This window comes from Chlamydotis macqueenii, chromosome 1 (assembly GCF_036417535.1).
Source record: "Chlamydotis macqueenii isolate bChlMac1 chromosome 1, bChlMac1.mat, whole genome shotgun sequence".
Taxonomy (NCBI): Eukaryota; Metazoa; Chordata; class Aves; order Otidiformes; family Otididae; genus Chlamydotis; species Chlamydotis macqueenii.
The window spans coordinates 16650915-16666338 of NC_141556.1; the positions used below are offsets into that span (position 1 = coordinate 16650915).

Here is a 15424-nt window from a genome sequence, read left to right on the forward strand (position 1 = left end):
GATGCTGCAATTTTGTGTTTGCTTCATTGAGTACCATAGTGACACATCACTGATGTCCCTGCTGGGATGTGAATGTGAAAATCCACTTTATCAGCTCTGATTTTTTTTTTTTTCCTGAGTTGCTTCTTCTGGGGATGAGGGACCTTTTCCTTATCTTCCTCCTGTGAATGCTTCCAGTCTGATGGGTGGGATGAAGGCTGTGTTCCTCTCTTCAGGATATCCCAGCAACTTTTAAACTTTGATCACTTGAAGCTTGCATTTTGTGGCCCAGAGAATTATGTAGTCTCACTTCTTTAGCTTGCGTTTCCTTGTCTGACAGCACGGAGATTGCTTGCATGGTCGTTCTCCCGCAGAGCAATCCAGCACGCTACTGGCAACCCACCACGCTGATCAGATGCTCCATACAGCAGAGGAATAGATTAGCCCAGGGTCAGTGCACTAATGCTTTTCCCATAGCTCATTTCTGCACAGACGTGTCCTGAGAAAGCCCAATAGGAAAACCCAACAGTCTAGGCTTCAACTAGGAAAAATACCATAAAATAAATCTACTAGAAGCTCATGAAATACATGATAGTAAGTTGTGGGAGATACTGTAAAAAAAAAAAAAACTTAACCTACTTCAGCAATCCACACAGATCATATTTTATCTAGGATATTGTGTGTAGACTGTGGCATGGTTTTCATGCCCTGTGTTCATAAAAGACCCAAGCTAGTCTACAGAAAATATTCAAAATAATACAAGCGTGTTAACTCCTACTGTGATATTGCTCTTAGAACGTACGTCTTCCAGGAGCAAGAGCAAACTGGGGTAAGCCGATGGGTTTTATTATGTAATCTTGTATATTTGTGAGATATTTTTCTGCAAGTAATGCCACATGTCTGGACTTAAAATTTAATTTTTTATTTATTTCTTCTTGATTTGCCAAGAAAAAAAAATCTTTTTTTTTTTTAAAAAAGGGATATTTCAGTGGCAAAAAGGAAGAAAAATCACTTTGGTTTTCTGTAGTCTGTGTATAGTAATTTATTGCAGAAAGTCTACAGAAAAACAATATCCAGTTTTATATTAAATTCTGATCTGTGCAAATTAGATTGTTGATTCACTGGCACTTCCATTTCTCATTGCTTATATTTGACTTCTGCCTGTAAATCCGTGACTGAAGTCCCTATCTTGCATTTCAATAATCTCTAATGTTGATTTTTTATTATGTATTTATAAAGAAAAATTCCATCTCAAATAGTAAATTGTAGCAGTATGAGAAATGTATGAGAGTCTTGGTCTTTGTTGCACATTTCTATGTTTTTAAAAAATTGTGGATGAATAATTTAATCACACTTGGTTTTAGGAGAACACACAAGTTTTGGTCCCTAAGAGATTTACAGAAAAGATCTGATACAGCATTTACTTCAAACCCAGCACAGAGTGTTGTGCAGGTAACAGCTATAGGATGAGACCCTCTCATTTATATTTTCATTTAAACAACCCAGAATAAAAAGAAGAATTAAAGACTAGTGCAAACACTTAAGTCTCAGAGAACAATTCAATTTGCCTGCTCTTGGGGACGTCTCACTGCAGTCGGTATTTTAATTCACTTGACACCTCCATTTTGACATGCATAATGGCTAAGTAACCTAAGTCAAAGTGCCCCAAGTCAAAGCGCCCCGTATATTAAGACTACCAGTCTAGAAAAATATACGAGCCAGATGTATAAGATCTGCCGTACTTCAGGGATGAGCAGGGAGAGCCGCAAACTCTGCCTCCATCCTCAGAGACATCAGACGAGGCAAGATGTGCTGAGACTGTACCAAGTGAGCCCGGACTACAATAAAGGGATGGTGATGGGAAAGCTTGCCCAAGGAAATAGGAGCTTCTGAAAGAATATGCTAGCTACTAGATAACTAAATAGCCTGAAAGCAAGTTCTTCCTAAAACTGGTCCATTTTCAGGGGGGAAATGTGGGGGAAAGAAAAGGTGAAGTTCATAGGACCAGAGCAAGACAGTAAGAAAGAAAATTCTGCTCAGAAGTGCAGCAGAAAGTCTTGGTTTCTGGCCTTGGATCCAGGACTTCTTTTTGCTTTGCATTTATAGGACTTTGAGTGATATCCACAGGTTTCCTCCCTCTGACAAGAACTCAGGACCTTCTTGGGCAATGGTTTTAACCACCTGGGGAGGAGAGGGTCACTCATTCCCCTGGACTATCACCTCTCTGTCTCCCCAAGACCTTCAGTTCTAGACCTTGGTCAGAGGGACAATGGTGTCTACTGCAGAGTCCTGGCTCAGGGCCTCAGAGCTCAAGTGCAACCTTCTTAATATTGTTGTCATCACTGAGTTCAGCATCACACTGATCTTACTGGGTCTACATGGCCACCATGAGCTAGCTATCCTGCTTAGCCACACCTGAGACCACAGTAAATCACTGTAAGGAGGTGGTCTTTCTATCCTGGATCTCCCTCTATGCTGGAGCTCTTCTGATGGGGAAAAGACACCATACACAAGTACCCTAACACATTCTCTAGAGTTTTTTAGAGGCCTTTCCTCATTTGCTCCATAATAGCCACCGTTTTTTTTATTTAGGCAGTTTAAATCCGTGTGCTGGAGACCAGCACTTATTTTTAGTTTGGATGCCTGAAATAAGCAGTTTAAGCACAGCCCTAAGTTAGAAATACAGTGATCTAGGTTCTGCTCCCCTCCTACCATGCACCACTGAAATAACATAAGCTAAATTATGCAAAAGGTTCCATCATGGGTTTCTCCTTGGCATATTTTTAAAAAGTCATGATTGCATAGCAATTCATCATTTCCTGAGCAGCGTAATTCATCTTTATTTCCCTAACAACTTTGATCACATAACAAATGCAATGATTCCTCTTCATTGCTTGTACGGGAAATTACTGTCACTGGTGATCCAAATGAATTTGTTTAATGACTTTGTATGTCCTCTCGGTACCTCCCTAAATATGGGTTATATGGTAAATAAGAAGTACAACAAACAAGGCTCTGTGGACATACAGTGTTCCTTCAGTGTCCTTAAAGCTGGGACAGAGATAGCAGAGATTTCTAGCAGGAGCTGTGGAGATGTGGGACATAAAACAGTAGCAAAATATTTAGTAACTGATGTTTGTGGAAGATGGTAACAGTTTAAAGCAGTTAGTTGTGGATGTTAATTAAATATGCCTTAAGGTTGCTAATTGAATCTCTGTATCTGGATTTTGGCTTTGCATATGCCACCGTACCCCCTGTAAATGGGTACAAGAACCAAATTTGCACTGATTACAAGGAGAAAATGCTATTTTGTTTCTTACTTTGTTGGTTTATAATGACACACGAAACCTTTCTTATGTGAAAAGTGAACGTGACTGTTGTTTTTCCTTTACGGTCTCAGACTTTAATGTCTACACTGGAAAACATTCTGTAGGTTCATTGACAAAGACGAGACCTCAACCATAACAGTAGGCAGCAAGTCACCTCCAAAGAGTTGTGGCCCTAAAATTTTTACTATGGCTTTTTCCAGGGAAGCCTGAAGACAAAAATACTTAAAAATGGCTACCAAGGGGCTGACACTCTGAAGTACAACAAAGTTACCATTCTTGGCCTGAAAGTGAGACCTCGCACTGTTGCTCTGAATGGAAGAGCCGTCCGTGGAGACACTTTCTCTTATGAATTGAGTGGGGTAAGAGCTGCGCTGCGCAATTTTGAAAAACCTTAAGGAAAGGGGGATAGGCAGTGAGTAACGGGAACAGCTCCTCATCCACACCCCTTCACATTTCCAAGCATAAGCAGACACCAATTCTTGATACAACAGTCTGAGTTTGGGGTGGGGGTGAGGAGGGGAAGTGACAGCAAGAACTGTTTTAGGAAACTTTCATCTTTGGTATTACACATTCACTCATTCTCTCATTTTGTGTCTGCCACTTATAGAAGTTTTTAAACTAATGAAATAATGAAAAGAAGATAGAGCTCCACAAACTGGGAGAAATGTTAGCAGTTTTATGGGCATTATTATCATTCTGATAAAATGAGAAAACCTCTCAATGTTATATGTCAGCTGCTGAAAAGAAGTAGTGGAGTTATTTTCTTAAAACTATTCAGTGTCCAAAAATGATTCAGCATAGCTGGCTCTAATGAGTGTGTCCCTGTCTTCAGAGGAGGGAAAGGTGAGTCTCTGCTGTACATTTGTTCCTAAGAAACTATCGCTACAATGAGACAACAGTTACAGTTTCAGCATTTTAAGGTGTCAAACCTCAGCATCCCAGATGAAAATGCATGACCTGCTCGTGCAGCGCTCCTCCTCTAGCACCTTGTCGTAGTTCAGCCCCAATCAGGACCAGACTACGCAGTCTCTCTCTCACTCCACCCACCCTCTGAGAGAACAGGGAGAGAAAATATAAGGAAAAACGGCTCGAGGTTTGAGATAAGGACAGGGAGAAATCCTTAAAATTACCGTCATGGGCAAAACAGACTCGACTTGGGGAAAACTATTCATTTATTACTACAAACAGCAGGATAATGAGACAGAGAACAAGGTAACCTCCCTCCACCCCTCCCTCTTCCCAAGCTTAACATTATCTCTACTACCTTCCCCCCGCCCCGAGCAGCACAGGGGGGAAGAGGGAATGGGGGTTGTGGTCAGTTCATCACATGTTGTTTTACGCCGCTGCTTCATGGTCGGGGAAGAACTCCTCACATTCCTCCCCTGCTCCATCGTGGGGTCCCACCCCTACGCCACAGTCCTTCGTGGAACTGCTCTGGCGTGGATCATCTCTTCCACGGAGTGCAGTGTCTCCAGAACGGCTGTCCCAGCGGGCCCTCCCCGGGCCACAGCCGCCTTCAGGCATCCACCTCCCCTGGTGTGGGGTCCTTCACGGGCTCCAAGTGGATCTCTGCTCCTCCATGGACCTCCATGGGCTGCAGGGGGACAACCTGCTCCACCATGGTCATCACCACAGGCTGCAGGAGAATCTTGGCCAGGAGCCGCATTACTCCTCCCCCTCACTTCTGAACTGACCTTGGTGTCTGCAGCCATTCCTCACAACAGGCTGGTAGATGTCTCTCAGGATCTTTTTTACATCTTATTCACTTCTCATCTCCTCTCCACTTCTTGCAGCCAGGCCGGACCGAGTCGGGCCCAGTCTGGCTGCCTGGCGAGAGGCCAGAGGGTGAGGCCTGCAAGGCCCATGAGGCCTGTGCCTCCCCTCCTCTGCACCTCTGCCCCTGCTCAGCTTCTTCACATCTTCTCTCCTCTCTTTTTTTTTCTGTTTTCCCCTTCTTAAATACGTTATCGCAGAGGCGTTATCACGGGACGTTCTGCTACCAACCGGCTCAGCCTTGGCCAGCAGCAGGTCCGCCCTAGGCCCGGTCGAGTCCACTGAACAAAGGGGAGCGACTTCTAGCAGTTTCCTACAGAAGCTACCAGCTTAGGCCCTCCCTCACTAACGAAACCACGACACACCTACAAGGAGACACCCCAGAGGGGACAGACTGAGCACCCCTAAAGAACAGCTGCCACAGCCTCTGTGGTCCCAACTTCCTTTTCCACAGGAGAACAGACAAAAGGAGCCACACTGAGGAAATGTCCCTTGCTGTAGTCACTTATCCCATATCTGTCACCAGCCACCAAGCTGAAGTGGGTCATGTGAGATGTGATACTCGCATCTTAGCACTGGGTTCGCTGGGGTCTCACTGGAATCAGCACATCTGGGGAACTCCCAGTACTAACACTATAAGATGCCACAAACTCATCATTCATTAAAGATAACTAAGGCAACAAGCAATGGATGTCACATCTTATGGCACTCTACCCACTTGGCTTAACGATTTAAGTTTATTTGTAACCAAAGTGTGATCCCCATTGTAGGCACCTGGTTCTAGCATTTATTTTATTGAAGGAATCTGTAGAGGAAGAAAATTGCTGAGAATAAATTTCCGCCTTGGGGAATCATAAAAATCTCACTTTCAGAGACGATGTCATAAATAAGTTTAATCAGTATTGCCTCAAGGGAAGAAATTCTTTAACAGCCAAACTGCCTCTAAGCAAGCTGAAAGCAACATGAATGTGGCAGGGTAAAGAAAACAGTCCGTTGAGATGTGCTTGAAGGCACCAGTCACAGAATCCAGAAGATACCTGCTTACTAACAGCATCACATAAAAAGATTATTAAGACAGAATAAAAAGCTTGTCACAGAAGTATCATTTAAAATTTGATTTAAGTGCAAAAGATTATCTCGGTGACTTAAAAACTACTTCAAATACAGGAGAACAAACCACCAAGCTGCTGTAGTAGGAAAGATCCAAACTGTACAAAAATTACATTATCTAAATCAGACAGTCACCTAAACCAGCTAAATATATTCCTCTTACAATTCTAAGAGATTTAGTCAAACCTTTCCCACCAACCCTGTACAGCTCTTGTAATGCCATTACCTATAATCCTCTCCTGTTTGATACTCTATTAAAAAAGCACTATCAGCTTGAGTTTAGATCTTGAAAACTTACAATCCATGTAATTAAAAACATAACAAAATCTAAAGGGCAAATTTGCCACTTTCTCACAGGCTTAATGAGATTACATGCTGTATAATCGTTTAACAAGCACAAAGACTGTACTGGTTGAAGGGATGTAGTAGAAAGTAACTTCTACCAGATCGCTTTCGCTTTACAGAAAGCAAATTTGCCTAAAAGCAGTGTTTAAGTGCATAATTGAGCCGTAGTTATTTGTGTATAAATAGAAGCAGTTTGCTTAGTAATAAGCCACTTTTTTCTCTCTGATTCATGCAGTACTCCCCTGATCTGACATTTGTAATATCACAGAATCTTCCTATTATTAATCCCACCCCAAGAGCCACAGGAACTGTATTGTGACTGCAGCAGGGATGCTGGAGGAGCGCTTCTGCTGACCAGGCTGGTGCTGACCACAAAATGACCTGGGCACAGGAAGATTCTCCTTTTTCTCCCACTTGCATCCTCTGCTGGGAAGCACAGGGAGGTTCCCCATGTCTGGAATTCCCCATGTCCGTGCAGCAGTGTGGTCTGGAGCAGCCTTTCTGGCTGCCGGCAGCTTTTTGGTTACCATTTGGATGAGGTTGTGGTATTTTTGTCTGTATTTGAGTAAAAGGCAAATCATTCAAGAAGTGGGCTTCCTCATTACCAAGTAGCGGTAGTTTCTGACGAAAGATGAAAACCTTACACATTTTTAAGAAGTGATCTAAGCATAGACTGTTAGAGTGATGTTAACACGAATTTGTGGGTGGGCAAAGCAGTAGCTGAGAGGTGTGAATGGATATTATGCATTTTAAGAGATTATTAATTCTGAAACCTAAAGATAAAACCGGTGAACTACTGAAAATGGAAATTATGCAAGTAGCATAAAATACATCAAATCTAACATGGAACAGAGAGAGAGCAGGACAGGTATTGTATTTATAACTTCATATTTAATTCATGTTGTTAATTAATTTTAAACTGTTCCTGAATTTCTAAAAGATATGTTGAATTGGATACAGCAGTAGCAAGATGCATACAGCCACCAAGTCAATCTTGCCTACTGGAAGAGGTTAAGACCATGAAGGTCTAAGCTCAAGTTTCCCTTCTTCTCTGTTTTAAGCTGGTCTATTTTAAGTTGATGTAAAGTTGTTCATTATCTTTGTGTCTTTTTTTTTCACAGAAACTCACTTTATGGATTTCTGTACCATTTACTCATGAACTCAGCCTTACCATTTACTAGGAGCATCAGAAAACACCAGCATAATTTAGCATCCTTGGTCCTCAGATATTGATCTTACTTTGATTTTAATGCAAAAAAAAACCCCAACCCATTTAACCATTAAAAAATTGCTTATGCACCTGATGACTGTTCTTTTCCTATTTAGTATTTGTAAGTCAGTATTCCTCAAATAAAATTTTCAATAGTAGTTAATGAGTATTACCATAAAACGATGTGTATTCAAAATAGCACGGAATAAATAATCCTGAACGGTCTGTCTCACCTCAGATGGAGACGATATTTGGAATTGTTTTAGATGGGACCATGTTCTGCATAGTATACACTTTTTTTTTTTTTCAAACCTACGATGGAAAAAAAAAAGAAAAAAGGAATAGCTGGATACTCAGCTTAACTCACATAGCCTTGTTCTGGAGGAGGCAGTGTAATTTGTCAGGAGAATGCATGAGAAAATACAGCTAATCAATGGTTGGGGATACCCAGAATGACTCTGTACTTCAGCTATTTCTGCTTGCAGAATGATCTCCCAAGATCATAAGAAGCTCCAGCTTGTGGAAATGGCTCTAAGGAGTCACTGTTATTTTAATAATATAATATATAACCAGCCATTAATACAATATATAGTACATATAATGGATAATATAATAAATATTAATATAATGTTATATTAAATAATATATAACCAGCTGGTATAAATCAGCCAATAGATCCAGACTACAAAATCTACAACTGTAGTGATCACTTGCTTTTGTCTTCTATTCCACGTTCCTGAATCGTAATAAACGCAGCCCAGGCATGTCTTGGGATCCAGCGACTATAGAGAGAATTTGTTGAAAACTTGAGGGATTTCTTTCAATAACCTGTTTTTCTCTGGAGACTTTTCAAGTGTTAGAGCAGCTCTTACTGCAGCAGATGGTTGGTGCCCTTAAATGTACACTGTAACTTCTGACAGGAGGGATCCGCATCACGGCAGGGTCAGAGCTTCACAAACTCAGCTGTTCCCACACTTCTAACTCTAAGTTTAAAAGCTCATTTTAGTTTTGTTGATATTTACTCATTAGAAACCTGAGTCACAGTCTGCAACCATAAGAGCTGTAATATTAAACAGATACTCCAGTAAGAAGGCTGGGAAGGGACTGTGGTCTAGTTTAGGCTGCTAGCACCAGTTCTTCCCTCCCCAGCAGCGAAATTCCCCCCAGAACATGGCAGGCAGTGTTAACCTTCACCTCAAGCTCCTTAAGGTGCTCGTGCCTTTTCCTGTTCCTGTCTCCCACCATAACAAAAACGTATGGAAAATCCCACTCATGGCAGAAACGCTGTGTCAGTTCCCAGCAGATTAATTCTGCTTCCAAAAACTCTGCAGAGAAAGACCTCAGTCACATTTTACTCCTGCAAAAAGCTCCCCAACAATACTGCTCCATAGGAAACTGCTCCTGACATACAGACACGAGTGCGGGTGCAGTGTGTTTCAACAAGAATGTCTGATTTTCACAATGTTTAGTTCTAGACCACTCAATGATAAGGATTTCATCCAGGTGTTTTTACATGACCACATTTCTTCTGAATTAGCCAGGACACAGAGCACAGCAGTAAATTTCTCCAGTTGATGCCAGCTGCAGGAAGACAAACACAGTTCTGTCTGGCTGCTAAAGGTTGGTTTCTCAAAGCGAGATGGGTCTTGCGGAGAAACCTTAAGACCTGGATCTGACCAGAGCTTTAGCTGCCTGTGGCAAGGTCTGCTGTGAAATATGTCTGTTCTGCACAGTGTGGAGAAAGCAACTGAGAAACATAGAATCATAGAATGGTTTGGGTTGGAAGGGACCTTAAAGGTCATCTAGTCCAATTCCCTGCAAGGAGCAGGGACATCTTCAACTAGATCAGGTTGCTCAGAGCCTCATCCAGCCTGGCCTTGAATGTGCTCATCAGTTCTTTCATGGGAAGAAGCTGAAGATGCTACAAAAAGGTGTAGCTGAAGACGGTGAGGAAGGGCTGAGGAAGAGCAGAAGATGGGCAGTGGGGTGAAAGCTGAGCTGAGGTGATGGATGTGACAACTATCCTCCCCGCACAGGGGTATAGCACAAAGTCAGATTCCTTGATGAAATAAACACTGTAAAGGATGCCCCTCTGAGTCCGTGGACTGGGCAAAGGACCTTGTTCACAGGAAGGATGTCAGTATGGTTTGTGAGAGCTGTGTGTATCTGGGAGAGAGAAAAGCAAGAGAACCTCTGTCAGAGCAGGTGGCCAGAAAGAGCAGTACTTGTTGCACAAATCTGAGGAACAGCAGAGACCCAGAGGACGTGTCTGTACTGTGTCACAGCTCTGCACCAGAGAGCTTAGAGCGGGGCCAAACCCACCGGAGGCTCCAGCTGGCACAGGAGGTGCTGGCCGAGCTGCTGCTGGCACAGCAGTGTGGCACTGTGCACGATGTCTTGGGGCTTGGCCACCCTGCCAGTCGTCCTCTTGTGCTGGCGTGTGAGCCTGGTGGCTGCTCACCCCGTGTGTGTTGCAGGCATAACCAGAGAAAGCTGTCGAGTGGCCTGACAATGCGGGATGGATGGGGACAGCTAAAGCAGAACCAGTCCTGGTGCCGAACCCAATCTCTCCCATGTCATCTTTGCAAAGATGGCATCAAAGAGGTACCTGCTCTCAGTTTTCCCCCAAAAGGGAGGATGTCAGCTCCTCACCATGGCAAAAGAGAAAAGAGAGAGATAAATCTGAGCACCAGGTCAGAGAAAGTAAATTTATCAACACCCTGTCTGGGAGTGGGGGGATGTGATTGTTCTGGCTTGTTTGGGGGAGGGCTGCTTTTTTTTTTGGTGTGGAGAGTTTGAGTCTAATCTGCCTTACAGTGTGGGTAAAAGCAGGAGTGGGAGATGAGAGGAGATGTGGTAAATTTGCTGGCAAGTGGTGAAAGAGGAGATTGGTGTGGAGGTTGGAGCATGGATGTGGCTGGAGAGCAGGGGAGATGACACCTCCATAAAGAGCCCTTGGCTGGATAACCGTGTGGAACCAGCCAGTGCTCACTGGTTGTCTGTGAAATCAGTGACTAACCTTGCAATTTCATATATATCTTAATAAAATAAGAGCAGAAAAATTCACTCCTACTGACATCGATATGCTGTTCGGGCTTGTATTACAACCTGGATTTTATTCCTTTCTTGTTATCTTGCTCCTTGTAGCTTCAGTGAACACAACAGGAAATCACTAGTTGGTAACACATCCGCCCTGGGCTCTGATTTCATGTTTCTTTCATAAAAGTCAGCAAGACAGCCCTTGGTCAGCATTTGTATTAGGGACATCAAAGGAAAATGGAGTTTGTGAGCGTGTGTATCTGGCTATCTATCCTCGCTGAGCGTTGAGCTGCAGCTGTAATTTTAGACCTTTTGCACTTTTTTGAAGTTCTGGTTACACTGCTTGTTCTTTCCCATCCCAACAATTTATTCCTTTTTTTTTTTGTTTTTTGAGACAAGGATAAAGACTTCGACAAAAAATACAGAACGTGTTACAAGGGATATGAGCTTGATCCAAGAATCTACAGCCAAATATTTTACTGTCTTTTAAGATTAGATTAGGTTAAACACGAACTTCCCCAAGTGCTGGTGTGGATTAAATTTATTTCAGATACAGATCTTCAGTGGAGAGAGAGCTTCTCAGGCTGGAATTTAAAAGTGTCTGTAGTCAGCTGCTTTCTCTAGCCTGCTTTTGTTAACCATAAAACCCACCAGCTGAGTCTTTCCAAACCTGAAGGAGTTGAAATGTAAAGGGAAAAAAATCTTACTTTGCATTTCAAAACTCAGTTAATTCTAGGCTCTTGCCTTACAAAACGATAAAGGGAACACAGAAAATGACCAGCCAATGTTCACTGACTACTAAGAATATGCCATTAGACTTCACTTCTGCAGAGAAAGAAAAAGTAAACATTCTCCATGCTACTCCACGTACGCTCCAATTGTTGTTTTTTTTTTTTTTATCTGAAGTGACTTTAGGTTTAATCTCAAGAGATCCTGCTGCACATTATTGTGAAAGGTTCACACTGATTTTTTATAACATGAGAAGACAGTGGTAGCCCGAATCAGTTACACCAAGAGAAGGAGCACAAACAAGGACAGAGGGCTTTGCTGTGCTCAGTAAGCTGGACACAAAATCACATTTGCCCAAATGTAGTATTGTATGTCTTGGAACAAAGAATGGACAAAAGAAGATGGGACACTGCTAGAGCAAAGAGACACTGGAGAAGATTTGAGGTCCTGTTGGATGACCACCTGAGCATGAGTTCCCAACGCAAGTTTTAATGACAAAAGAGGTAGAGCAATCTCAGACATACAGGTAAATAAAGGCAGAGGTGTTATAATTCATCTATATGTTACACTGGTACCACGCTGCTGGAATACTGTGGCCCATTCTCGTGTCAGAAATTTGTGGAACATAGAAACATAGAATAGTTTGGGTTGGAAGGGACCCTTAAAGGTCACCTATTCCAACCTCCTTGCAAGGAGCAGGGACGTCTCCAACCAGATCAGGTTGCTCAGAGCCCCGTCCAACCTGGCCTTGAATGTTTCCAGGGATGGGGCATCAACCACCTCTCTGGGCAACCTGTTCCAGTGTTCCACTACCCTCAATGTAAAAATACTGGGGAAAAAAAGGTTGCTACAGAAAAAAGCCACAAAAATCTCTGAAGGTGTAGAAAAACACATCTTCCAGTGAGAGCATCAAGGAGCTCGACCTGTCTCTAATAGCAAAGAGAAGGCTCAGTCCCATGGGAGTCTCAGTGTAACTATGGGGGCAGAAATCTGGTGGCAGAAGGTAAGATCCAGTGTCTGTTAACGAAACTAGACAGATTCAAAAGCTGATATTTTAACTCTCGGGACACCTTGTCAAGAGCTGTGGTGAATTCTGTAGCAGAAATTTTAAAATGAGAACTGAACAATTTTCTGAAAGAAATGCTCTTGCTCAATAATTGAGGATTTTTTTTTGGAACTGTATCCCCAGCCTGTGTCATGCCAACTGATCACAGCAGTCCCTCTTGGATTTGCAATTATGAATAGTGAAAAGGGTGTTTTGTAGTTTTTTTGCAAAACATATTTAGATTTCAGTGACAAGTCAGTGCTTTTGGAGGTCTCCACATAGTTACAAAGATCATAAAATGGCATTGACATAATCAGCTTTTTGATACGTAATATATTTTGAATGTTTAAGTTCTTCTGAAGATTCTGGTTATTACTTTTTCCTGTCACCCAGTGTAACTGGAATCTCTTTGCAAGTTGAAGCAATTCAGTCCCATTCTCGTGTGGGGACTATTTGCCACTCAAGTTGCCAACGTGTCTAGAAGAAAAAAGAAAAATATCACTGGGTCTATGATGAGCGTGAAGTACAGAACAAGCAGAGCTGCTGCCTGGCTGTGTGGAGCAGGCAGTATCCCCCCAGGATCCCTGCCTTGGCTTCCCTGCTCCCAGATCTGTGGGTGCAGGTGGCCAGACCCCAAACAGCGGTACACAGAGACCTGGGCTGGGACATCTGTCACTGTGCCCATAGCAAATGTATGAAATGCAAATTCCGCCATGGAGGATAGTGAAACGAAGGCAAGACAGGCATGCTGGCCTCAGAGGGAAGGAGACTCTCAGGGCTTTCTCTTGTGGGAAGCATTTCCATCACAAAGGGGGAAATAGAGCTGCCAGAGGCTGTGCAGACAAAATTGCGGTCTCTCTCTAGGGACTAAGAAACGATAGGCATTAAAACGAGTAGAGATGCAGAATGCCACCTTTATATGCCCTAGAAATGATGTCAGGTCATGCTCTGAATGTGTCAGCCACTGCCCCTTGGCCACCAAGGAGCCATTCTATAAGTATTTCAAAGAAAAATATGTATAGTAGACTGTTCTGGTGTCCTGTCCTGTTTGAGGTCACTTGATAAACTGAGCAAGCCCTGTGAATTTCGAGTAGATACCACAGTTCCAAATAGTGAAGACAAAGATCCCCAGATACTCCTGTTCTCTATTCTGGCTGCACTTGGGGTTGGTGAAAGCCACCAAGGAGAGGAGGAAGGTGCCCTTCCCTGAGAGCAACTGAACACGGTCAGCTGGAGAAGACCTCAGTGTGCCGAGGCAGGGAAAGGGGCACGGGGAGCAGGAGCAGAGCCTGTGAGCTCTTCTGAGCAGTGCCAGGCCTGAGACAGATGGGGAGGCTGTTCCTAGTGACTCAGAAGGGACTGTGCACACCTTGTAGCAACCAAACGGTGTCTACAGGTTGTTGCAGAGTTGCACTACAGAGGATGACCCATGTGGTGATGATCCTGAAGTAATGAGAGTCGTAAATGAGTCTTCTCTGCTCATTGAACTTTGCTCAGGAGATAGTTGCAGTTGTAGCTTCTGTTGAAACATAATGGAGCTTCAGGGATTTACCGTTTTTGGGGTGCTGGCTGTAAAGAAAAGCTATGGTAGATCCATTTAAAAATCTCTATCTGCTCCCTCATTTGGGACCAGAGCAACCTAGTTTCCAACCAAGGATGTTTTCGGCTCTGTCCACTACTTGGTTCACGCTGCTTCACCTGCGCTTCCCAAGCACTCGCTAGCAGCCCTGCCTCCACTTCTGGCGTGTGACCAGAGCACAGCACTTGTGGGATGCAGTACAATCTTCTCATGATCCTGCTGCTAGCTCTGAAGGACTACTCTGCTCCCTCCCACCTTTCCCCACCCTGTCCCCCACACAAGCACATATATGTAGGGGCAGTAATGGGGATGTGCAGAAATCATAGAATCATAGAATGATTAGAGTTGGAAGGGACTTTCAAAGGTCATCTAGTCCAACCCCCCTGCAAGGAGCAGGGACATCCCTGACTAGATCAGGTTGCTCAGAGCCCCATCCAGCCTGGCCTTGAATGCTTCCAGGGATGGGGCTTCCACCACCTCTCTGGGCTGACCTTGTACAAACTCCTGCAGATGCAGGGATTATTTGATACATGATGGAGCTGCCTCTTAGATGGAAAGTGCTGTGAAATACAACACATTTGTCATTTGTGTTACCGTATATGGTGACAAAGCAATGGTTGCAAAGAACTGCAGAGGTGGGTGTTCTGGGATACTGCTGAAACTTACGCCTGGAAGGCTGCTCACATCAGGAACCGTGCTCAATATTTTGCCCTTTCTCTTCTGTGACTCTACTTTTACTCCTTAATGTCCCTCCAGTTAGAGCTCCTGGTTGACTCTTCAGTCTTCAGGAGTAATTAAACTACATCGTGTCTGCCAAGTGAGACATTTATTTAATGGGATATCTGTGATCTCTGCCAAATCAATACCAAAACTGTCACTAAAAATATCCTCTTAACTGCTAGCTGTCTTCTCCAGATCCTGTCCTCATCCATAGGTGATGGGGGATGATGAAGTTCCGCACAGTCCTGCCGTGATTTCCTGCTCTAGGTCTGTCTGAGCCTCTTCCTTGAAATGTTGGCCCTGACGCCTTCTCCAAGCAGTAATAGCATAATTTGGGGGTATTTTCCCTCTATATCAAGAGTCCAGATCATAGATTTGTAATAACGTCTTTGGTAGACCATGATGTCACGAGAGTTTTCCAGTCAACCATAACAGATCTTTAAACTTCTAGTTTAAAAATCTTTTTTTTTAACCTAGCCAAAATATAGAAATTTCAATAGAAATTGAGAGGAAGCAAAAAGGAAAGCAACACTGTTCCCTGCTTTTTGAAAGGGTGTTGATCATTT

General features: G+C 43.3%; 1 protein-coding gene across 2 annotated transcripts in view; it reads left to right on the forward strand.

Annotated features, from left to right (window-relative positions):
• The window catches only part of LOC104484122 (sucrase-isomaltase, intestinal), a 61548-nt gene extending 53817 nt beyond the window's left edge, over positions 1-7731 (forward strand). For both annotated transcript variants that reach the window (XM_086739961.1, XM_086739962.1), the window contains exons 22-23: positions 3509-3667; positions 7658-7731. In XM_086739961.1, coding sequence (XP_086596087.1) covers positions 3509-3667; positions 7658-7717 — 219 coding nt within the window. In that variant the 3' untranslated portion in view covers positions 7718-7731. The remainder of the gene's footprint in view (positions 1-3508; positions 3668-7657) is intronic.
• The last annotated feature ends 7693 nt before the right edge of the window (positions 7732-15424 follow it).